Source organism: Vicugna pacos, chromosome 27 (assembly GCF_048564905.1).
Source record: "Vicugna pacos chromosome 27, VicPac4, whole genome shotgun sequence".
Taxonomy (NCBI): Eukaryota; Metazoa; Chordata; class Mammalia; order Artiodactyla; family Camelidae; genus Vicugna; species Vicugna pacos.
In genome coordinates, this window is record NC_133013.1 from 23,598,207 (window position 1) to 23,623,761 (window position 25,555).

At 38.0% G+C, this 25,555-nt stretch overlaps 2 protein-coding genes and 1 long non-coding RNA gene across 7 annotated transcripts in view; 2 read left to right on the forward strand and 1 right to left on the reverse strand.

The window, feature by feature from the left end:
* LOC140689754 (uncharacterized) overlaps window positions 1-19,056 on the forward strand; it is a 45,291-nt gene extending 26,235 nt beyond the window's left edge. The window contains exons 4-5 of the long non-coding RNA XR_012064838.1: window positions 13,810-13,903; window positions 18,878-19,056. This is a non-coding gene — a long non-coding RNA (uncharacterized lncRNA). The remainder of the gene's footprint in view (window positions 1-13,809; window positions 13,904-18,877) is intronic.
* NRG4 (neuregulin 4) overlaps window positions 1-25,555 on the reverse strand; it is a 67,903-nt gene that overhangs the window by 33,226 nt on the left and 9,122 nt on the right. For all 5 annotated transcript variants that reach the window (XM_072950936.1, XM_072950934.1, XM_072950932.1 and 2 more), the window contains exons 3-4: window positions 9,566-9,631; window positions 7,521-7,614 (exon numbers count right to left, since the gene is read on the reverse strand). In XM_072950936.1, the coding sequence (XP_072807037.1) occupies window positions 7,521-7,614; window positions 9,566-9,575 (104 nt within the window). In that variant the 5' untranslated portion in view covers window positions 9,576-9,631. The remainder of the gene's footprint in view (window positions 1-7,520; window positions 7,615-9,565; window positions 9,632-25,555) is intronic.
* Window positions 23,469-25,555, forward strand: part of TMEM266 (transmembrane protein 266) — a 113,501-nt gene continuing 111,414 nt past the window's right edge. The window contains exon 1 of the mRNA XM_072950931.1: window positions 23,469-23,525. The gene's annotated coding sequence lies outside the window, so the exon portion shown is untranslated. The remainder of the gene's footprint in view (window positions 23,526-25,555) is intronic.

A 25,555-nucleotide genomic window follows, 5' to 3' on the forward strand; every position in this document is an offset into this window, starting at 1 on the left:
CAGTACCATCAAGAACCTTAAAATATCTCTACAGTTTTCATACAAAATACCTGTCACACTTTAAAATAACTACCTATGTAAGTACTCAGGACAATCTGATAAAAACCAAATAGATGTTTTTCACAAAAATAGAAAAACCCATTCTAAAATTCATATGGAATTTCAAGGGACCCTGCAGAGACAAAACATTGTGAAGAACAAAGTTGGAAGACTAACACTTTCCAAGTTCAAAACTTACTACAAAGCTACAGTAATCAAAACAATGTGATACTGGCATAAGGACAAACATATAGACTAATGGAACAGAATAGAGAGCCCCCAAATAAATTCTCACACATATTGTAAATTCGACAAGGATGCCAGGACCATCCAATGGGGAAAGGGCAGTCTTTTCAGCAAATGGTGTTAGGAAGACTGGATATTCACATGCAAAAGGCCTTACCTTACACCACATACAAAAACTAACTCAAAATATAAAAAGCCCTAAATGTAAGAGGTAGAATTATAAATTCTTGGAAGAAAAGGACAAAGGACAAAGGCTTCATAACATGGCAAAAGCTTCATGACATAGATTTGGCAATGATTTCTCAGATATGACACCAAAAGCACAGGCAACAAAAGGGAAGATAGACAAATCAGACTTGGTCAAAATTAAAATCTTTTGTGCATCAAATGACACTATGAACAGCGTAAAAAGGCAGTCCACAAGATGGAAGAAACTATTTGCAAACCATATATCTGATAAGGGATTAATACCCAGAACATACAGAGAACTAAAACTTTACAACAATAAATAAAAAAAAAACCCAATTCAAAATTGGACAAAGGACTTGAAAGGACAATTCTCCAAAGAAGATGTACACATGGCCAAGAAGCACATGAAAAGAGTTTCAGTATCACTAATCACTAGGTAAATGCAAACCAAAACCACAATGAGATACTGCTTCACATCTATTAGGCTATTGCTGAAAAAACAGAGAGCAGCAAGTGTTCACAAGGATGTGGAGAAGCTGGAACTTCTGTGTGTTGCTGGTGGGAAAGTAACACGGTGCATGCACTGGAGAAAACAGTATGGCCGTGCCTCCAAAAATTAAACACAGAATTACCACATGATTCCGCAATCCCACCTCTGGTTATAAACACAGAAGAACTGAGAGCAGGATCTTGAAGAGGTATCTGTATGCTCGTGTTCAGAGAAGCAGCATTCGGAATGGCCAAAAGGTGAAAATGACGCAACTGCTCCCCGATGGCTGAGTGGATGAACAAACTACGTTACGTGCATGCAATGGAGTATCATTAATCTTTTAAAAGGAAGGGGAGTCTACACTCTGCTACAACTGGAAGAGCCCTGAAGACGTCATGCTGGGTAGAACCCAACAGACATACAAGCCAAGTATTGTTACGACCCCACTACTTTAGGTATCTAGGATCGTCAAATTCATACAGCCAGAAAGTGGAACAGTGTTGGTCAGGGCTGGAGGAAGGAGAATGGGGAGGTACTATTTAATTTGTAAAACTTTCAGTTTAGGATGATGAAAATACTCTAGAGATGGAGAGTGGTGACGGCTGCACAACAGTGTGCATGTACTTAATGCCACTGATCTATGCACTTAAAAATGGCTGAAATGGTAAATTTTATGTTATGTATATTATACTACAATAGATAATTCAAAAATACGAGAGTCCATATAAACCTCTAAATTAAGTGTTATGGTGAATAAGAATCATACTTTCATAAACTGAAATTCACTTCTCTAGTTAATAAATAGTATATAAAATATACATTTATATTGCCATTTATACTGCCTCATTTTCTTTTTTATATGAAATATTGAAAACCACAAAAAAGGTATTTAAAAATACCACTCATAATCACTGCATAAAAATTATTTACTGATATTGTAGGGCTAAAATAATATATTACATTTTACTAAAAATCTAAAATTTGTGTTTTCTGTAATCATTTGCAGTAATATATAGGTATAATTTGTTTCTTCTTTCATAATATTTATTCATTTATTTATTTTGCTAGGCACAAGATGCACACAGATGGCAAATCCGTCCCCTCAAGGCATTCATAAATTTGAGGAAGGCTGTAAATAAACTATTAAAATACTAACAGTAGAGGCAGACACAAAATGCACAAGGTACTATGGGGTACAAAAGAAAGAGCCCCTCAAATTGCCTAGTGAAGCCAAAGAAGGCTCCACAGACAAGGTGACAAATTACCTCACTTTGAAGACAAAGGAGCAGCAGCATTTCAGGCGGGGGAACTGACACATGCCAAAGCACGGAGTCAGGCTTAGCATGTCTGGAAACCTGCACATAGTTCAGGACGTTTAGAATTCAAGGTGTGTGTGAAGAAGTTATAGGCGAAGATGTCAACCGAATAGACTGATACGATGAAAAGCCTTGAATGCCAGGCGAAGACATTCGGAGATATACTGTAGGACGTAGGCATCTCTTGAAGTATTTTGCAAATAGAAAACACCACGTCAGATTTACATTTAGAAAGATCACGACAGCAGCACTGTGAATGAAACTAGGACAGAAGAAAGAAGGCTACTGCAGCACTTCACAGGGGAAAGGAGACCAAGGAAAGAGCAAAGAGGGCAGGGGAGGAAGGATGAAATGCATTTAATCCAGGCAGGACTTGTGAATAATCAGATGTGACTCCAAACACATGAATGCACGCTCAGGCGCGTGCGCGCACGCACACACACGCACATACACACACACCCTTGAACCACAGGTTTCACAAATAATACTTACAGTCATTATGCACTATTTATTCTGATATTGTCTTTTGTTCTATTATTTTCATTAAAAAAATGGACATAACTAAACTGATTTCAAGATATGCTGATGAAATAGAATGTAAGGTGGAAAAATAAAACTCAACCATTCTAATAAAGACAAAAAAACTATATGTATTTATAGACAATGAAAAATTGAAAGAAAAAAGAATGCTAGTCAGTTACTGAACAAAAGCTGGTATAGCTATATTAATAGCAGATGAAATACATTATAAGGCAAAAAACATTATTAGAGATAAATAAGGTCCATATAACGATGAAAGGATACTCCAGCGGAAGACATAACCACTCTAAATTAATATAGGCTTAGTAACAATTGCCTCAAAATGTTTTAAGCTAAAATAGAAATTGTGATATTAAAGATCCAAAATCACAGTGTGAAATTTTGATGTAACTCTTCAATTATTGATAAATTAAGAAGGTAAAAAATTCGTACAGATATAAAAGATTTGAACAGCGTATTATAACAAGCTTGATCTAGTGTACGGATATAAAACTCTCATCCATCATTGAAGAATCCACACTCATCTCTCGTGCACACAGACCATTTAAAGTACATGAACCAGGCTCCAAAGCAGATGTCAAACACTGAACACCTGATATGTTGTCCTCAGCTTCAAAATATTAGCTAAAAAAAAAATCAGCGTGCCAAATAACCAACTAAAGAAATTAGATAAGAAAAAAGAGGATGCTGGTTTGACAGAAAGTTCATGGGGGGGGGGGGAGAGGAAAAAGCCCAATGCATAAATTAAATTTGTAAAGCATAGTTGTTTTTTGCCATTGTAGTATTTCTACGTATTTTGTTTATTAATTCACTTACTCATTTCAGTCAAGAAAAATATACTGACCATTGATTCAGAGATGAAATTGTTTCTAAAAGCTCACTATCTATTCAGTCAACAACTATTTAAACTCTTACTTACTATGGCAAGGCAATTTTCTAGGTGATGATGTGGATGGGGAATATTTATTAGACAATAAGAGAGATGAGTATGTAAATGATACAAAGTATAGAGTAACAAATTGCATCTATTTCTCCATTCAGAGAAGGGGGAGATTAATTCTGACTGGTGATGAGGTGAGGGATTAGGGAGGAAGGGACCTTGAAATTAAGGCTTGAATATGCACAGGGAGGAAGAAAAGGCAGGGCAACGGAGTGCCAAGTGTGTCTAATCCAAACAGTGGATGGTTCTAGTTAGAACACAGACCAAAGCAGAAGAGAAGGCCGCAGAAGTGGTGGAGGCAAACAGTGGGAGTCTCTGAAAACGATGGTGAAAGCTGAAACTTTATTCTATGCGTGGCAGGTGGGAGGTATGAGGGCTGTCACTGAAGTTTTTTTGTTTTGTTTTAGCAGAAGTAGTGATGAGAATTAGGCTCCAAGAAAACTGGTGAGGAAATTATTTCCATGGACAAAGCAGGGGCCGAGAAGGCCTGAGCCGGCACAGTGACTGTAAGGACAGAGAGGCCTAGAAAGACGAGGGACATACAGCACAGCCGAGTTGTGAACTGGCAGCTGGATGGGGAGCAATAATAGAGCTGAGGGCGAGTCGGGTTTCTCAGTGACAAGGTGGTTGGGTTGTTATGAACAGAAGTAGAGAATGCAGGGTATAGCGTAAGCTGGGATGGAAAATGTTTATTGCCTTTACAAACAGCTAGTGTAGCCTACAGGGCTACGTGAGAAACACGGCCCTAAGATTACCGGAAAGCAATTCTTTTCATAAGATATGATTTTAAACTTATCTGCCATTCAACTTCATTGACCCCTTGGTCACTATAATCCTTCCTTTTTTCTGTCTCCCTTTTGTTCCTCCTAACTTCACTTCCTTCCAGCACGCTGAACAACTCCAGGGTACACCAGACACAGTGCACAGGGTGTGCTAACCCCGCAGAACATCCTGCTATCGTGCGTCATGGGCACCCTGCCTCCTTCCCTACCCCTCGTAAATCCATGGGGCATGGTTTCAACTCCCCTTTAACTTTAACCACCATTAAAGTTTGAAATCATAGAGAAACCAGATATATTCTTAAGCCTGGCATGGGTTACCAGCAGAGTGGCCCAATGTCTTTCATTGGTAACTTTCTGAAAATAAACTTAAAATGCATCTATTTGGAATACAAAAGCAGAGTGACAACTTAAGTATTATGGATAAGTGTCCATGTCCCCTCGACTCCCCAAATTCTCACGCTGAAATCATAACCTCAGTATGATAGTATTACGATAGTATTAGGAGGTGGAGGCTTTGGGAGATGATTCAGTCACGAGGATGGAATCCTCATGAAGGGGACTGTGCCCTTATAAAAGAGACCCTAGAGAGCTCTCTCCTCCTGCCATGTGTGGCAAAATCTTCCATTTTGTGTGTGTGTGTGTGTTTAAACAACTCTTTAAAAAGCAAAAAATACTCTTAGCTCAAGGGTCATACAAAAACAACGTGGCCGGTGGTTTGTTATCTGCTTACATCCTGCTCAAGAAAAAGGTCCTCCTCATTCTGTCATATGTTGGCTCTGCAGTCTAACAGCTGGCTCCCCAGCAGCTCTTCCTGAAAATAACCTGCCAGTCAAAAGTTCTACCCAGGGACATCTGAAGACCGGGAAGCAGGCACTCACCTGCTGCTCACTCACCAGCCAAGCTGGGACCCTGATCTCAGACTCCTGGCCTTTAGAGCTATGAGCAAAAAATGTCTTTTGCTTATAAGTCTCCCAGTCTGCAGTACTTTGCTGTAGTAGACCTGAAGTAGGACACTAGGTTTCTTCCCATTTCAATGATTCTCTGGATTTCAGTACTCTTTATTCTTTCAACTTATTCAGTGCAGTAAAACAGACATTTATTACATATACAGCTTAATAGACCACATATTCTGACCACAATGCAATTAGACATAAATATGAAAGGACAACCAAAAAACACCCCTCAGAGGTTAAAGAAGAAGTCGTAATGGAAAAAAATTTTAACTTAATTAAATGTATTTGGAAACTTTTAACATTAAATACTGTCTGTTTGAATAGAAGGCTAAAGATCAATGAGCTGAAGAACGAAGTTAAGGACTCATCTTGCCTGACTTCCCTTATTATAAAGCTACAGCTATCGAGAAGATTGGTGACAGACAGAAACATAGATCAATGGAACAGAATAGCCCAGAAGTAGACCCACACACATAAGGTCAACTGATTTTTGACAAAGATACAAAGGCAATTCAACAGAGAAAGGACAGCCTTTTCACCCATGTAGCCACCACCAAGATTAAGATATAAAACATGAATATCTTTTAATTATTAAATGTATTTGTTCTTATAAGCACTTCGGTTTTGCTTTAGGAATGCCACATGCCATATCCCCTTGTGAAGAATTCAGATTATAAGTTTCAGTGAACCTTGGGAGCTGTACTCAAAGATCATTTAATTTTTTTCCTAGTTGTATGACTTTTGGTACGTCAGTTAATTTCTTGTTTACCCTTATTTTTCTTTAAGGTCTCCTCTCCCCCTTTTCGCTAAGATTTTTGTGAGAATGCAACATGAAAGTGTAAATAAAGAGTATGGTCAGGAAAGAAATTTTAGGGGTTAATAGAAATGTTCTGTATTTTGTGGTGTTGGTGGGTTCACAGGTATAAATATTTGTCAAAATTCATCAGTTGTGTACTTTGAATGTAGTTTATCATAAATTATATCTCAGTAATCAATTAAAAAATTTTAAATAATAACATTTCTCACCTACCAGGTGCTGCTATAATTGTTAATTTGTTCTTCTATCCCCTCTCTTGTACACTTAAGAGGAAAAATACCGAGACTCACTATTCCCTCTGTGAAAACTTCGAAAACCTTCCTAAAATAATTATAACATTCTCTGCTTCTCCTCCAGACTGAATCCCTGTATCTTTCACTTTTCCTATGAATTTTACTTTCTTTCGTTTATTTAGTAAGATTTAAAACCTAGATTCTATAGCTCTCATTTCAAGTTAAAGAACAGAAACAGAATAATTCACTCACATGCTACAAAATATCCTGAGGTCCTTAGGGGTTAGTTCTGCTCAAGTCTATGGGCATTATTGGTAGTACAATGTTGCTAATTCATATATTAAAAGAGGTTTATTATAACTCCCTCAACTCCTATTCAACCAAACTCACAGGAAGCCAGCCATACAAGCACTATTTTCAGGTCTTTTATTAATCACTGACTATAACTGTACTCCCAAAGTGAATCACATTACTTTAAAACAGGAGTGGCCAAGACACCCTTCTTTTTTAATTTGCTGCCACCATTAGAAAAACTTAACTCTTCATTTTCTTTTTAATATATCAAATGAAGTTTTGATAACAACATAGTTATCATGTACTTATGTATTTTAAACTCAAAGCAAAATATTTCATGTTGGGCTTTCTTTAGTGAATTCTCCAGCTGTTTTGCCAGTAAGTTAAGCATAGACTACCTTCCCTAAATTGCTAAAATCAGAGAGTTCACGACAATGGATTACTAAAGAATCTGACTAGGCCTGAGACTACCACTACCAATTTTCAAAATAAACCCTTTGAGATTGTGATTTGCTACTTTGCTTTGTATTTCTTTAAAACCAGAATTTTGTTTTATATAAATGTGAAGTGTTCCTAATGCTTTTTCATCTTAACACTCTTTGTTCAGCATTTATCACTTCTCAAAGAAGTCAGTAGATGATAAAAAATAAAATTACCCTCTCCCCAGTCCACTCCACTCACCTACAAAACGGGCTGGGAATAGTAGGTATCACATAACATATCCCTCCATTCAGGCAAAAGGACCTATGACTGGCACCACAGGGCTCTTCGTGATCTAAAACACACACATACATAAAATAGAGGGAGACAAATTATAGTTTTCCTGATAAAACAAGGAAAACAACTAAGTGTCTTAGACTGAAGTAGCAATTCTAAAAATTAGAATGAAAAATTGTTTGTTAACATGAAGGACTTAATCTTATTCCTTATTTTGATAAGCAAGGACTTCTATTCCCTTGAGGAAAAAAACTAATCTGTCTTGATGATATTAATTATAATGGAGTTATAAGCTACATTACAGAAATACGGGCTCTACATCATAGATTAAAAGGAGGTGATTAGGATCTTTAAATAAATAGTGGTCTTTCACAATTAGGACAGATATTCTGCAGCTTTGCATAAAATTTCTCTGTCCCAAGGGCATATTTAGATTCCTGTCTTTCCTTTAAAGTCTCAGATACATTCAAGTCTGAAATTGCTGTGGGAAACAAAGTTTAGATTATTAAATAAATTCTGATGTCCAAAATTATCTTTAGATATTTATATGTCTATCACAATTTTAACATCAAAAGTAAAGTAATCTATTTAGGTTTTGATTTGCAAGGGGATTTTAGGTAATAGCTAGTAACTAAAAAGATGTATCTGAAGTTCTCAGTAAAATTAAAAACCTAAGTCATTGTTTGATATGTAGCCCAAACTTTCAGAATATAAAGAAAATAAATCTCCATTTCTCTCTGGCTTCCTTTCTCTCCTCTTTCTCCATCTTCCTTCCTTCTTTATCTTTGGCTTTTCCTTTATGCTTCTCTCTTTGCCTTCCCTTTCTCTCTTGGTACCTCTCCTTCCTTCCAGCCTCTACCTCCTCCCTCACCCTTAAAAAAAAAAAACCTTCCTTTTCACTCTTTGTCACCAAAACCATTATACAGAAAAATTTAGAAGTAACCACAGTAGAATTCATTGAGTCATTATATTACTATATGCTACTATTTATAATTAGCAATACAAATTGCTGAATGCTTTATCTTTTAGTCTTGGTAGGAAAATTACATTGCTTTAAAATTGTACATTGTGGATTCCTGATTGTTTCTGTCCAGAAATGACACAGAATCTGCTGTGAAGAAGAAAATGGCATAATTCCAACCTGGCATTTTAAAAAACAGCATACTAATTTAAAAAATTTATCTGATATTTATTTGCCACTAAGATATCATACCTGTTAAGACATAATTGCTATTAAACCAGATGTCTTCATCATCAGAATTTGAAATTTTAAAACTTTCCTTTTACTTTCGAACTGAAAAGAATCTCTTTCACCATCACATTACAACTACAAAAGTATAAAAATGTAAAGAGGGAAACAGAACTACAAAGAATTTAAGTGGAAAAAAAGAAAGTAAACCAACCAGAACTAATCTTTCAGATCTTTTCTTACACAACATAATACCTTTACAACCAAACAACTTTTAGTGAGATAATGCTTACAATTTTTCAGGAATAATTTGGCTAAAAAATAAAATCCCAATTAACATTACATTATATCAGAATCATGAGAGTCATCACATAGGGTTTTCCATTGAGGGTGGAGTGTAACTTTAACACAGAATGCTTCCTATAACTGAAATTAATGTCCTTGTTTTTAACAGGATTATAGAATTGTAACCAGTCATGACTCAACACCTGATATTTCATGAGTAAAGAATACTCATCTAACCTGAACCACTATCTCTGAACCTATTTTTATTCTGATTTCATTTACTTATTTGTAAAGTTGATATCAGATATACAGAGTAAGTTAGAAATTTATCAGTTTGTAAAAAGTGATTAAATACATAAGTCTAAAATAAAATATTTCCATGTTATAAAGGAAGGTCTTTTAAAACCAAGGTATTTCAGATTTCTAGGACAATTTCAGATGGGAAAAATATAGCCTTGTGTAAATAAACATTTGTTTTCTGGTTCTTTTGCTACGTGACACACATTGACAAAAGCATAAACTTACAAGAAATTACCTGTTGGCATCTTAATTTTTAAATAGTTTCATTCTTGGTCAAAAGTTTAGGGTTGAAAAACAGCACCTAAAATTAATAATTTGGGAAAAATTATCTTCTTTTGAGAGCATTATAAAATGTCACATATTCTAACAGTAATATTTTCTTAAATAAGGAAAATAATTAAGAGATTTATATGCTAGTGACAAAATTCTTTGAGCATCTATTTTTTAGATTCTTATTACATATCAATAAAAAAATCTAAACAGATAAAACTAAAAGATCAACAAATAGTATAAAATGCACTACACACACACATCATTGTCTGAATAATGTAATGTAATCTTAAATCTCTCTCTGGAGAAAAGTCTAATGTTTTATTTTTAATAAACATTGTCAATGTAGGTGTACAGCATATGAGATTACATAGGAAAGATATGAGTCAGTAAGTGAAACTGAATGACCTGAATTGACTTTTTACTTTTTCATAAAGCCTATTTCTAATTTGACTTTTCAATAGAGTAACTTTCAATTTTTCAGTTTATTAAAAATGGCCACAGACATACTATAGAAAAAACTTTAACAGCATTGAAAGGGTTGCATTTCTACAGAACCTGTAAAAATTTTATAAAAGTACTTTAAACTTACTGTAGATTGCACATTACATTTGCCAATGTACAGATGCCTTTCTTTTAAAAAAAAATATGTGGCATCTGGTAAAGCGTAGCAGCTATGTGTGACGTTAATCTGCTATAACAGAAATAAAGGAATTACAAAATAAATTTGAAAAGATGAAGAATTTATACTTACATTAGACTATATGCTCTCAATTTCATTTTATAAAGTTAGACTCACTCCCGACTTAAACAGAAAGACTTTGTAACAGAAATCTCAATCAACAAATTCCTATTAACACAGGTGTAATATCAAGGTCTTCTCTCAAAGCCAATCACTCTTTGTTAAACAGACGAGCAATGAGAGAGACAAAGAAAGAGCAATTAAACGTATCTAATTTGAAATAATCACTGGCTTCCTGTATGAGTTTCTTTTTCCAAACAAACAAGGCTTACCTCAGTAAAGACTTACATTCATACAACAGTAAACTTTGTTGGATATGCAGCTTTGCAAAAGTTTTTGAAAACTGCGGACTAGAGCAGCTGTGCCTTCCTTTTGTAACACGTCAAAAGCCTGATTTATGGGGCTGCAGCGTGCAGTGTGGGCGAGGCTGAGACAAAGACCAACATGTGCACAGAGGTCAGGCACCGGCCAAGGGGACCGCCCCTTCCAGTCCACATGTTCAGAGTTGCAAGTGGAACAAAATTTTATTAGAAAAGAAGTTGTACTAAGCTGCACTCTCAAATCGCTGTCCAACTTTTTAAGTTATAAAGTAAACTGCATTTTTTAGACTCCTAACTTAACTTTGCATGTCTAGATAATTCCAGAGTGTTGTAGACCTTTGTGAAGAAAAGAATTTTAATGTGGAGCTAATGGACAAATGTTCCACAGGGTTTTTAAAAAAAGGAATTTCCTTACAAACCATGTAACACTCATATAAATGATGATTTGAAATACTTACAAACCTGAAAGCATAGTCACAATAAAGCACACAACACCATGTTCAATTTGAAGTGAATATAATCACTGAATATGACTAATACTTATGGCAATATAACGATCTGCAAACTATCAAAGCTGTAACGTACGCATGGAGGGGAAGATATGAGGCTTAAAAATCATAAATAACTTAAAATATTGACTAAAACTATAATTGTGTTTAAATGAAGTTCCTAATCATGTAATTACCTAAAGTATGCCAACCATTCAGATGGTTATCTTTTCTAAAACCACAATTCAGATATTACTACTTGATTGATGTAAAACACTGAAGCATACATTTGCTTGTTTAAGAAAATATTAAAATAAACTCATATAATCCCAAATTCTGAAAACAGTTTTCATTACTATCTCCCACATTCCAAGGCAATTTTTACACAGTTACAATCTTATACACACACACACATATATACATACATACATGCACACACATATAAAAATTTTGTTTGGACTTTAAAATGTGAAAAATTAATAACCTTTATTATCTTATTTGAACTACGGAACTGTGATGCTGTCCACTAACATGAAAATGACTACCAAATTGTATGTGAGAGAGAAAAATCTGTGGCTTCATTCAGGATAGTCAAGATGTATTAAGAGACATATCATGGCAGTTGGTTTGGCATTAATAATTTTTTGCACAATACAAATAAACAACCTTTGAGGCGACATGATTCCAAAGACGACGACCCAATGTTTTTCAAGGTAACTTTTCACTCTAAATGAAAGCCTTGGGCTTTAAGAATAATTTATTTGTTCACTCATCTATGAACAAACATGCAGTAAGTGGCTTACTGTCTTTAACAAACGACAGACACACAAACAGGAACAAGCAATTACAAGAATGTTTTAGGCTGACATATAGACCATAGCAGGACTTAAAAAAACTACAGTTTCATGCCATTCAACCTAATAATTCTCACAGACACCTATTTCTGTCACTGTATTAACACTTACAAAAACAAATCTTAACTATTAAGGAGAATCAGAGAAAGATTCCAAGAGGGAGTAATTAGTTCTGCTGAGCTTTGAGGAATGAATGAGAGCTTGCCAGCAGAGACGGATGAACATTCCAGACAGAGGCAACAGCATGTTCAAAGACACAGAAGGAAGAAAATCCTTTATGTATTCAGATAGTTGCAGGGGGATTTCAGGTGAGGACGTGCGCAGTGTATGTGTGTGGAGTGTGTGTGGGTTCGTAGGAGGACGGGATGGTGGGGGAAAGAGTGACAAGAACAGATGCTGTAAAATAAGCAGGGACCAGATGGTAGACCTTATCTTCAAGGCAATGGAGACCTTTTGAGAGGTTTTTAGCAAAGGCGTGACATGATGACATCTGCACTTTAGAAAACTCATTTTGACAGCAGTGTGGAAAACGGAACGTATCAGAGAAAGCAGTTTGGAGGTCATTTTAATAATCAAGAATAATGAATAAAGCAATGGGAATGAGGGTAAAGGAGAGAGAGGATTAAATATATACTTAATAGGTCCATCCACAGAATGGGAGAGCAGCGTACAAAAGAAGGAAAAAATATCAAGGCTGACTGGCAAGTATCCATTAGGGAAACGTACATTAAAAACCACAGTGAGATACCATTTCACACCTAGAATGGCTATAATAAAGATGACAGACAATAACAAGCACTGACAAGAATACAGAGAAACTGGAACCCTCATACGTTGCTGGTGGGACTGTAAAATGGCACAGCCACTTTGGACAATAATTTGATAGTTTCTTAAAAAGTTAAACATATATTGGTGATACATGTATCCTAGAGAAATGGGAATACAGATCCACACAAAAACATGAGTGTTATAGCTAGAACATTACTAACAATGCCCCAAACTAGAGAACAACTCACATGTCCATTAACTGATGAATGGACAAACAAAATGTGGTATAACCATGCCATGGAATACTATTCAGCAATAAAAAGGAGTGAAGTATTAGTACATGTTACAACATGAATGAACTTCTAAAACACGCTAAGTGAAAGAAGCCAGTCACAAAAGTCACACGTTGTATGATTCCATTTACATGAAATCTTTAGAAAAGGCAAATCAATACAGACAGAAATAGATTAATGATTGCTTGGAAGTGGGGCTGGGAAAAGAAAATGACTGCAAATGAGCAAAACGGATCTTTTTAGACGGATGGAAATGTTCTAAAATTGGGTTGTTGAGGTGGCTGCAAATTTGATGTCACTGAATTATACAGCTAAAATAGGTGAATTTTATGGCATATAAATTATACTTCAATATAGCTGTTTAAAAAGGAATACTGAAACAGATTTCATGAGTAAGATAACGATTTCTATTTGGACACGTTAAATTTAAAGTGCTGCTGGGACGTGTAGAAGGAAACGTCTGAAGATGCAGATCTCGCATGAAGGATAACCACCAGGTTAGAGAGACGAGATCTGGGACTCAAATTCCACAGGAGGTTGTTGAAGCCATTTATGTGAATGAACTAGCTCAGAGTGTGCGTGTGTCGTGTGAGCAGAGGCCATGAACTGATCCCTGGAAAATACCAACATTTAATGGTTGGAGAAGGAACCCGTTTAGAAATTATCAGAGAAATAAGAGAACAAATGTAACCAGTGGCACACTCTTCTTCCATAATTCAAAATGCTGATCTTCTCCATTTCTAGATTTGGCACTCTGGACAACATCAGACTCCCAGCTATGAAAGATGAGGTTTCAGCTCTCTCACACTGCCATCCACCTCTTTAATTCGAATGTCTGGTAAGTTACACTATCCTTATTTCTCCTCTCGGTTACATCTGCAATTTTAAATAATATACTCACACTGCTATGTCTTCGTCAGTGAACTTGACTGACTTCACAGACTGACTCCACACCATGTACAGTGAGTGACTGCACTGCTCAGTTTGCTTCCGCCCTTCCGCCCTTTCTCTCCCTCCTTGTACCCATTCTTGACTCTTAACATCGGGAAAGTTTCTAACAGTTACATTCCGGTCTCTGACCCTAAGGAAGGGACAAAAGGCTTCCTGGTTCCCAGGTCTACTTCTCCAATCCGGCCTTTACACTGTGTATCAGGGTTCATCTTCTTCCCGGGCACAAGCCCTCTATTTACCAGGATGGTGGTTCCCAGGTCAGTGCAGCGGAAGGGAGAGCCAAGGCAGGCACCAGCCAGCAAGGAGAGCCAGGCAGCTGGCCTCCTGAGCTTCCCGGGCGGGGCCCTCTACAGTCCACGGCATCAGGTGCAGCAACTTGGAGTGGTCAGGGTGCCTTCTGACCTGCACTGGCCTGTGTTCAAGACGTTTCAGTTCCACTGAAGGATGGGCTGGGCCATAATTCTAGTGATCAATTTTGCCTTCCTCTTCTGATGCTGGACCTGCCATGTTCCTAGGCCAAAGGCAGTAACAGGAATGAGAAGCAGAAACCACTAGAGAAAAAAATCATCCTCCGTTTCTGTGGCAATTGCTTCGGCTAAAGAGCTGCCAAGCCTGCTGGGCCGCCAGGCCAGCTCCGGGGAGGCACATGCAAACTGCGGTGATGGGTTGCGCTTTCCTTTAGGGTCCCAGACACCTGGGTTTCAGTCTTGCATTGACCCCACATTAGCCAGAGGAGGTGCAGGGAGATACTGCACGTCTACGGCCAAGTATGCAATACAGGAGTGCGGGAGGAGCCGGCCCAGGCTGCCGTGAGGACAGATTGCTCACCAGAGCAGGTACGCAACCGCGTCAGACTCAGAGGCAGGTGCAGTTCCAGAGACTGCAATGTCCACAACCACCGTCCCCCTCCCTGGAGGGGAAGTGGAGGGTGGGGACAGGGCGGCTTTTCCTAGGTGCCTAGGGCACACCTGGACGAGTCCTCATACAAACGGCCAACAGGTATATGAAACAGTACTCAACACTACTAACCAAGGAAATGCAAATCAAAACCACTTTGCAACACCACCTCCCACCTGTTAGGATGTCTGTTATTAAAAAGACAAGAGATAAGAAATGCTGGTGAGGATGTGCAGAAAAGAATACCCTTGTACACTGCTGTTGGGAATGTAAACTGGTGCAGGCCGCTATGGAAAACAGTATGGAGACTCCTTAAAAAATTAAAAATGGAACTACCATATGATCCAGCAACCCCACCTCTGAGTATATGTCCAAAGGAAACAAAATCATTGTCTCGAAGAGACATCTGTACTTGCATGTTCATCGCAGCATGATTCACAACAGCCAAGATATGGAAACAACCTAAATATGTCTGCTGACGATGAATGGGTAAAGAGATTATGACCATATACACACATAAAGCATTTTATTCATCATAAAAGGGAAGGAAATCTTGCCATTAGCAACAAGGATGAACTGGAGGCCTTTATGCTAAGTAGAATACGTCAGATAGAGAAAGACAAACACTGCATGGCATCACTTATATGTGGGATCTTAAAAAAATTTTTTTAATTAAAAAGTCAAACTCATAGAAACACAGAATGGTGGTCGCCAGAAGCTGGGGTGGGGGAAGTGAGAGGCTGGTAAATGAGCACCAACTTTCAGTTATAAGGTGAATAAGGTCTGAGGATCTAATGGACAGCATGGTGACTATAGTTGGTAACACAGTACTGTATAACTTAAATTTGCTGAGAGCAGAACTTAAGGGTTCTCATTTTTTAAAAAAGAGAATATTTTTTAAAAAATATGAGGTGATGGATGTGTTGACCTGATTTTGAAAATCCTTTTACAATGTATATCATCACATTGTACACTTTAAGTATATTATAATTTGTCCATAATGCCTTCATAGAGCTGGAAAAGAAACTCTGCTCTACAAAAGGCACTGTCAAGAGAATAAGAACACAAGCCACAGACTGGGAAAAAATATTTGCAGGAGACATACCTGATAAAGGACTGTTATCCAAAATATATACAGAATTCTTAAAACTCAAATAAGAAAATGATCAACCCACTTAAAAAATGGGCAAAAGGCCCTAAAAGACATCTCACCAGAGAAAGTACACAGATGGTAAATAAGCATGAGAAAAGATTCTCAGCATCGTATGTCATCAGGGAATTGCAAATTAAAACAAGATACAACTATACACCTATAAGAAAGGTGAAAATCCAGAACACTGACAACAACAAACGTCCCTGAGGAAGTGGAAGAGCAGCAACTCTTAGTCATCACTAGCGGGAAGGCAGAAGGGGACTGTAGCCAACTGGACGACAACCTGGCAGTTTCTGCCAAAACTAAACACAACTCTTACCATAAGGTCCAGCCATCACATTCCTTGGTATTTACCCAAAGAAGCTGAGAACTTATGGCCACACAAAAACCTGCACACTGATGTTTACAGTAGCTTCACTCATAATTATCAAAACCTTGAAGCAACCAAGATGTCTTTCAGTAGAAAAACAGATAATTAAACTGCGGAACATCCAGACCATGGAATATTATTCAGTGCCGAAAAGAAATCCATTATCAAGCCATGAAAAGACAGAGAGATCCCTAAAGGCATGTTACCAAAGGAAAGAAGCCAACCTGAAAAGGCTACATACTGTAGATTCCAATTATATGACATTCTGCAAAAGGCAAAACTATGGAGGCAGTAAAAAGATCAGCAGTTGCCAGGAGTTATAGGGGAGGGAGAGGTGAACAGGCAGAGCACAGAGGATTTTCAGAGCAATGAAAAATACTCCAAGGCTGTTATAATGGTAGACACACGCCCCTATACATTTGTCAAAACTAAGAGAATATACACCACCAAGAGTGAACCCTAATGTAAACCACGGGTTCTGAGCAATCACGATGTGTCAATATGATACTGATAGTTGGGGAGGCTGTGTGTGTGTGGAAGCAGGAGACATAGGAACTCTCTGTACTTTCTGCTCAATTTTGCCCTGAATCTAAAACTGCTCTAAAAAATAAAATCTATTAGGAGAAAAAAAAAGGAATTGAAGAGAAGGCTGGACTGGAACAAGGGAGTTAGCCCTTATCAGAAACTGTCTTCTCCAAGTCATACTTGATCTCCGGTTTGCAAGAGGGCTAGAAATAACTGCAACTTTAAAAGGGCAGACAATTTCTAGAATTCTTTCTTGGGAACCCTAAATTATAGCACTAAAAACCTCAAGGGTGAAACATCTAAAGAGAGTGAACAGCATCCAAATATCCAGAGTCTGCATTAAGAAGCACTGGGCTTATAACTTAAAAGTATGCAACAGCAGCATTCTGAATTCAGTACTATTACCAATGAGATGTTTATAATTAATCAAAAAAAATTGCTGAAGATAAGCACTTGTTCAGGCCAAAATGAAGCTTCCTCATAATTCAGCACTTGAACTGGACGAATTTTTGACTCCCGAAAGATTTTATTCTTAGTATTCAAACTGAAGAATACTGTTTTCATATTCAATGGCATAGATATAGCACAAGCAGAGATGTCAAAGTAATGCAAATTACTGATCCGAATTCACCCTAAGAGCAAAACACGTGAAGCACCCTAGTTGATTGTAGCTTAAAGGTGCTGTACTCCAAGTTCCACTCTATTTCTGAACATTCTCTCCCTTGGAGACCTAATCCATTCCCTAGCTTCAATTATTCCTCTTGAGAAAAAAACTCTTTTTTTACTTACAGCCCTAATCACTCTCATAAGCTCCACTTTTTAACTCTTACATACAAAAGTCCCATTGCTACTTAAATTCAAAATACATAATTCAAAAACAAGTATTTACTGAATCCCTACTGTGTACCAGACAATAAAGGATACACAAAATAATTAAACCATTTTCCACTCTTAAGGAACATAGTCTAGTCGGTGAGCAACATGAGAAGTTCAACAACAGTAAATGTATAGCCATTCAAGGTAATATCTATACACTGGATATACATGAATTATACAAACAGTTAACTGTTACAGTATTTTGCTGTAACATTACTGAGAGGTTCCCAATCTTCCATCATTTTACACTAATAGAAAGAAAATCCCCCCAAATCTTTGCGACTTTGGAGAAAGCAAAGATTTCTTAGACAGAACATAAAAAGCATGAACCATAAAGGAAAAAAAAGGATAAACTGGACTTAATCAAATAAAAACTTTTGCTCTTTGAAAGGTACCATTAAGACAATGAAAAGGCAAGCCACAAAGTGGGAGAAAATATTTCCTATAAATGTATCTAAAAAAGGGTTTGCATTTTATGTTTATCTATTTCATGTTTTTATATATGTAATGAACGCTTCCAACTCAATAGTAAGACAGCTCAATTAAAAGATGGACAAAAAATGTGAAGTCGTTTTACCAAAGAAGAAGATATGTGCATAGTTAGTAAGTACATGCTCAGCGCCGTTAGTCATCAGGCAAAGGCAACTTAAAAGCACAATGAAGATCTACATCTCTGTTAGAATGCCTAAAGTTAAAAAGGCTGGTCAGCCTACCAGACGCCAGTGAGGATGTGGAACAACTGTTAACTCTCATCGTCACTAGCGGGAATGTAAGGCAATAGAAAGACTTTGGGAAAGAGTGTGACAGTTTGTTAGAAATTTAAGGCAACACCTACTGTGGTAGAAAGCCTTTAAGGTGCACCCCAATGACCTCCCTTTCCTAACACACGCTTGTATCATCTTCTCCCCTTCAGTGTGGGCTGGACTTACTGACTCACTTCTACAAAACAGACATGGCGGGAGAAATGGCATGCTGCTCGCAAGACTAGATTATAGATTTTGTGGCTTCTGTCTTAGGTGCTCTCTTGTTTCCTCTTTCAGATTGCTTTTCTCTGGGGGGACCCCGCTGCCACGTCATGAGGCAGCCCTGTGGAGGGGCTGGCATGACGAGGAACGGAGGCCTGACAAGAGCCACGTTGTGTGTGCTTGGAAGTGGACTGTCCCCAAGCCAAGCCTGGAAATGAGCACAGCCCTGACTGACACCTTGACTGACCCTGAGCCAGAACCATCTGGCTAAGTTACTTCTGGATTCCTGACCTTGAGAAATTGTGAGATAATAAACTTTTGTTGTTTTTGGCCTCCGAGTATTTGCTCTGTGGCAATAGATAACTACTAAACCTACCATTTGACCTGGAAATTCCACTCTCACATATTTACTCAAGGGAGGTGAAAAGCACGTCTGCACAAAGATGTGTAGGTGAGGATCCACAGCAGCATTATCCCTAACAGCCCCAAACTGGAAAAACCCAACAGTCCATCAACAGGTGAAAGGATAAACTAGCAAGTGTCAGAATTCCCTGGACGGCCTGATACAGAACAGACTGCCAGGGCCTACCTCCAGAATTTCTCATTCAGTAGATCTGGTGTGGGGTCTAAAGATTTGCATTTATAACAAGTTCCCAGGTGATGCTGATGATGTCAGTTCGGAGCACAATTTGAGAATCATTATCTTAGTCTACAGTTTGAACGTCTATGGTGTTCTGTGCTGCATAATGTCTTTAGGACTGAAACCAGAACAGTTCCAAAGGATACTACCAGGTTGACAAAGGGAATAAAACTTACAAGGAATTCACTGGGAGAAAAATGGAGAAGGAATCACCTAGAGAAACTTTTATAAAAGGGAGAAACTCAGTAACTTCCTTAATTTACTATCCTGGATTTTTCTTTAGTCTCCATATGAATACGCTTCCTTTCCTTAACTAGGCTATAAATTTCCTGAAACAGGACTAGTGTCTTATTTATGTTTGTCCCGTGAGGCTAAATGCGGCCTACTGCCTTGTCAGTAGCATATGTTTAACAAATATTTTGTCATGAATTAATTGTTGACAGTTGTCTACTAGAGTGACTTGCAATTCTGTTTTACTAAAAAAAAAAAAACTACAAGCTCTGAGTAACTATCAGGGGGTTTTCTTGAAAGAGCATATCAGCCTTACCATATTTTATTTTAATTTATGTGAATAAGACAGAATCATCATCATCACCTCAATCTTCACTTTCTTAAACATAAGCTAAACATAAGCTAAATGTGGGTCTTCATAAACTCTGAAGAATAATTTTGTGTGGAATGACCTAGAACTGCTCAAAGAATGTACCGGCCAGTGACACACCTTTAAAGCTCATTCTTACAGGCTCCACAAGTTCCTCTGGTTCACCTTCCAAACACAAGTAAAGAATGTTAGCTGCCCCTCGTCTTATCTCAAACAGAAAAAAATTCACCAACTGAAAAACTTCCGAAAATGTCCAAAGCCTGTATGATGGTTATGCCTTGGCAATATTATATAGTCATGATAGTTATGATAACAAGAAATCAGACTGAGAAATGTCTGCTTTAGAGATAGTAACCTAAAGCGGGCATTTCTCTTTTCTTCCTGGAAGAAAGCACACTCTCTTGATCACTGCAGGTTAACAGCAAAATCTGAAACCAGGCCATGTTAAGTCCCTCAACCTTGTTCTGCTTTTTCTAAATTGTTTTGGCTATTCTAGTTCCTTTGTCATTCCACACAAATTTTAGGATTAGCTTGCTGATTACTGTTTAAAACCCGTGTTGGGGTTTTGATAGGGAATCTGTAGACCAAGAATTGTACGCTGAAAATAAACCTTGTATTATTTTGACAGAGGTCAGTGAGGAAAAGATCGTCTCAACGAATGGTACTGGGATATTTGAGTATCTGTGAGCAAAAAGACAGGCTTAGACCTCTACCTTGTAGCACATAGAAAAATTAACTCAAAATAGATCACAGACCCAAATGTAAGAACTAAAACTATAAAACTTCTAGAAAAAAATCTGTGTGACTTTCAGTTAGGCAAAGATTTCTTAGATATGACACTAAGAGCACAATTTATAAAAGAAAAAATTGACAAATTATACTTACATCATACTTATATCAAAATTTAAGACTTTCTTTTTTTCTTTTTAATTGAAGTATAGTCAGTTTACAATGCTGTATCGATTTCTGCGGTAAAGCATAATGTTTCAGTCATACATATACACATATATATCTGTTTTCATATTCTTTTTCATTATAGGTTACTATAAGGTATTGATTATAGTTCCCTGTGCTACACAGATGAAACTTGTTGTAAGACTTTTTCTAGTAAAATAATCCATTAAAAAAAATGAAAAGGCAAGCCATAGAATAGGAGAAAATATTTACAAATCATGTATCTGATAAGAGACTTGTATCTAGACTATATAAAGAACTCTTACAAATGAAACAAAAGAAAGGTAACCCAACTTAAAAATGGGCAACCATTTTTTTCAACTTAGAGAAATTTAAATTAAAACATCAATGAAATAATCCTACATATCTACTAGAACGGCTATAATAAAAAATACTGACAACACCGTATTGGCAAGGATGTAGCGAAACTAGAAGCCTCATCTAATACTGGTGGAAATGTAAAATGGTACAGCCACTTTGGGAAAATGTGGCAGTTTCCTAAAATTTGTATATGTATTTGTCATACAATCCAGCAATCCTTCTCTTAGGAATCTACCTACAAGAAATGAAAATATGTGTCCATTCAAAGATTTGTACACAAATGTTCATAGCAGATTTACTTTTTGAAATTTAAACACTTTTTGGATAAACCAAAAATAAAAAAAGCTCCACTAAAAAAGCTGCATTAAAGTATGAGTGGAAAATACTAAAGAATGAATGCAAGAAAGGAAAGCGATTCTAGCTGGAGATCAAGATGCAAAAAGGAATGAAGGGCAAAGAAAGCAGTGAATATGGTGCTAAATCTCAATAAACACTATACAAAAAAAGGGAATGTCCTTCGGTTTACTGATCAACGGTGCCATCCTCTGGTTTCTCTTCAGAGCATACAAATCTTTCACCTTTTACTAGTCAGTGATGCCATTAACCTTCAATTTTTTTGCTCCACCATCCCGAGTGTATTTACTTTTTATATTCATGTTTGCTGCCTAATGAATTCAAGATAGTCATTGCAGCTCCAAGAAGCACATATGAGGTCAAAGCAAGACAAAGAGGTTAACATCAGCCCTGTCTTACCCTTTTATAAGAAAAAGGGAAGGTCTTCCATGAAGTCCCCCAGCAGGTTTTTGAGCTAAAACTATTACATGGCTACTGTAACAGTAAGAAAAAATTGGAAAATCCAATATTTAACTTTTCTAAATTTATGGCAGAGTTAAGAAATGAATATTGACTGGCCAACTAACAGTGTGTGCCAGTCCTCAACTCAACATGCACATACACACTTTTTACACGTGTGCTAAACAGAACATACTCATCCTCTCCTCGTGGAAGACAGCCCCACCATCTCATCCAGTTACTGCATGTAGCAGGATCTCTGGTTGATTTTATATCTGCTCTATCAAGTGAAAATATGACAGCTCTCTTCTGACCACTTACATGGCTAGGAAATAAGCTGTCTCTAAGCCACTCCCCATATATATATAAAATGATGTAAAGCAAAGAACAGTGACCTTAATAAAAATTTCACTAAGGAAAGAGGATAACAGGAAGTATGCAGTGGTCAACGAGCCACAATCCATGTCGTATCTTACTGGACAGAAATCACAGATTCCCTGGTGGGAAATAAAGTCTTTGGCTAGCCATTCTGGCAGCTCCTGCTTCCAGTCTCAGAGGGATCTGCGTTGTCACTGTCCTCTGCAGCCATATCTAACGTAGGTTCTGAAGCCGCTGTCCTTCCCAGGGGATTCACAGTTTTTTGTAGCCAACCTTATATTGGTCTGACTTTGCTTGAAAGATGAAGACAGTCACAGCTAATTGCCTAACACAGTAGTGTTAGGTAGGAAGGTACTCCCCTTAATCCCTACAAAACTCCACGTTACGGAGTGTACGGAGCTGTGTGTAAGTTCAGAGCACAAGCGAAAGGCAGAATTCCTCTACGGCAAAGCTGCGTTCCTCCACCCTCTCTGCTTCCATGCTGAGGAGCACTAATTGGAGCGCCCTCCCTTCCATAGGAGCCTACTGAAAAGCCACAAGTAGCCAACATGGCACAACATTCCCAGCTCTTCCTCTCATTTCCCCCAACACCACAGTCCCAGTTTCCACAGACTGCCATCGAACAGCAGGAGGAGGTTCATCTTCTCCTTGTTTTTCTCCACAATAACTCTGGAGGAAGGCAGTCCAAGTTTGGAAGAGCTGTTCAGCAATGTTCCACACTCTTTCCGTCCTCCTCCTCCTCCATGGTCCTCAGCTTGCTGGAATCACCTTTTTGCCCTCTTGCTTGCCATCTCATGGTTGCAAGATGGCTACTGGATCTCCAGGCATCATGTTTGCATTTAAGGTACAAAGAAAGGGGAAAGAGGAGAGTACCAGCCACCTCCGTTCTCTTTAGCAGGAAAGCAAAGCCCTCCCTGAACTCGGCAGCCTTCCCTTCACCACCACTGGCAAAAGAAAATGGGAATGTCACAACTGCTTTCAACTAGTCAGGGTGTTTTGCTGAAGCCGGGCACGCTGCCACCCCTAACAAGATGAAGGTAAGCCACAGGGAATGGGTATTAGGGAGGTCACTGAGAATACTGGCCACACGTAGACATTCACAGTTTTAAGAGAATGTTTGAAAAATGAAAAACAATCTCTGTTTGATGAAATTTCAAGCAGCATAACAGAAGTGGGGAGGAAGCCCTTCAGGCAGGGCTAAAGAAATATACTTCAGGTAAACAGATTCCTACTCAGGGAAACCCATCCTACTCAGGAGTCTGTTCCCTGAGACCAACACCCCTTAGCAACTCTGCTTTTCCCTTCCTTCAATTCTGAACCCACAGATTCTCTAAAATACCCTTGTTTATTAACAACTGTTTCTATGGCAGCTGCGCCCCTGGTGGAGGGGCACAGGGGTGGAGGCTATTTATAAATGAAGGGCTGACAGTGCATGCCAATAGCTGCTGTTATTGATGAAATCCTTGAGGAATTTCTGAAAACTTACTAAGATGATACCACCCAGTCTGGTCTTTTGAGTAACAGCAGCTGGCCTGCCCCAGGCAATAGCCCTTCACATCACTGAGTGTGTTGGCAGGAATTCTTTTAAAACATTTACAGAAGTAATAAATCAATTTTCATTCAATGTAGCAGCTCATAAGAGCCACTTTCTTTGATGTAAATTGTGCCACCTATAAATATAACCAAGTCACCAACCATTCAAAGTATAATGGTTTCCAAGCAACCATCAACTCATAATTTTTACATATAAAAAAAAAAGATACATAGTGTAAGGGTTGAGAGCATGGGCTCTGAGCCAGAAGGCTGGAGTGCAAATCTTAGTTGCAAGTTAGAACATTCTAGCACAGAACCGGGCAAAAACCTTTGTGCCCAGTTTCCTCGTCCATACATGCTTGAGGGAGAGAGAGAGAGAACAATGGTGCCTACTTCAAAGAGTTGTCTGCATATAAAATGAATTTATACATAGGAAGTGCCTGGAACATAAGAAGCACTCAACAAGTGTTGGCTATCATCATTACTCTTCACTGGGAAACCTAAAGGTATATAGTTGCATTTTACGCAAATGTGAAATGATTTGATAACAAAGATCCTCTTTATATGCAAAAGATGAAATAACACAAAATTTCCCCCAATTAATAATTCATCAAGAATCACAGTTTCAAAGCTGGCTGGTGAGTGATTTATAAACTCTTAAGCTACTACCACATGGCAAGAGCAAAGTCTCCATTCTTTGCTGCCAGGAGTAGTCTTAAATTATGCATGTTCCCTACAAAGGCTACAGCTCTATGCAGAGATGCAAAGAAGACAAAAATCATGGGGCTTCCCACCACCACCGACATCTCGGTGTTGACCCTGGTCTTCCTAGAGGTTTCCCACGTCTCTGGAGCCTAGGAACGCTAGAATCAATATCCAAGCGGAACTAAGTCTCTGAACACTGTCCCAGAAAACTTTTCTTAAAATAAGGGCTCAATCAGCCTGGTTATTTTTCACACGTGTGTGCCCTTCTCAGGCCTGTAATTACCATCCCCTCTCATTTTCCTCAGTATACATAACTGTTCATCTTTAACAACCCCTTGCTCACAAAGAAATATTATCTTAATGGCCTCGGTTTTCCTCTAACCTGTGTCTACTGTTCTTTCACACTCAAACTCTTCTTTCATCTGTTTTATTCACTCACCTCCATCAGCACAAATCTTTTTTCCCTTTTGCCTCTGCCCGGCACATCTCCACTCTCAAAATCCCCCAACCACACTCACTCCACACTGAATTCTGCAACTTCTGTAATTCTTCACCCTTCACCCTATCCCTCATCTCTAGAGAGTTCATTTCTTTGAGGATAAAGTATTCACTCTTAATAAAAACCTGGTTCTCCTTGGATCACAAGGTACCTTTCCAATATAACTTACTTAATCCTTACAGTCTCCTGTTTCTCTGAATCAATAGGAAGAAGTAAGGAACAGCCTCTTCCTTGCTTCCAAATGCCATTTTCAGATTGTAACTCTGCGGTTCCCTCTCCATTGTTTGAAATCTCCACCTTATCTCACATTTTAGAGAGCCGTCCTCAACA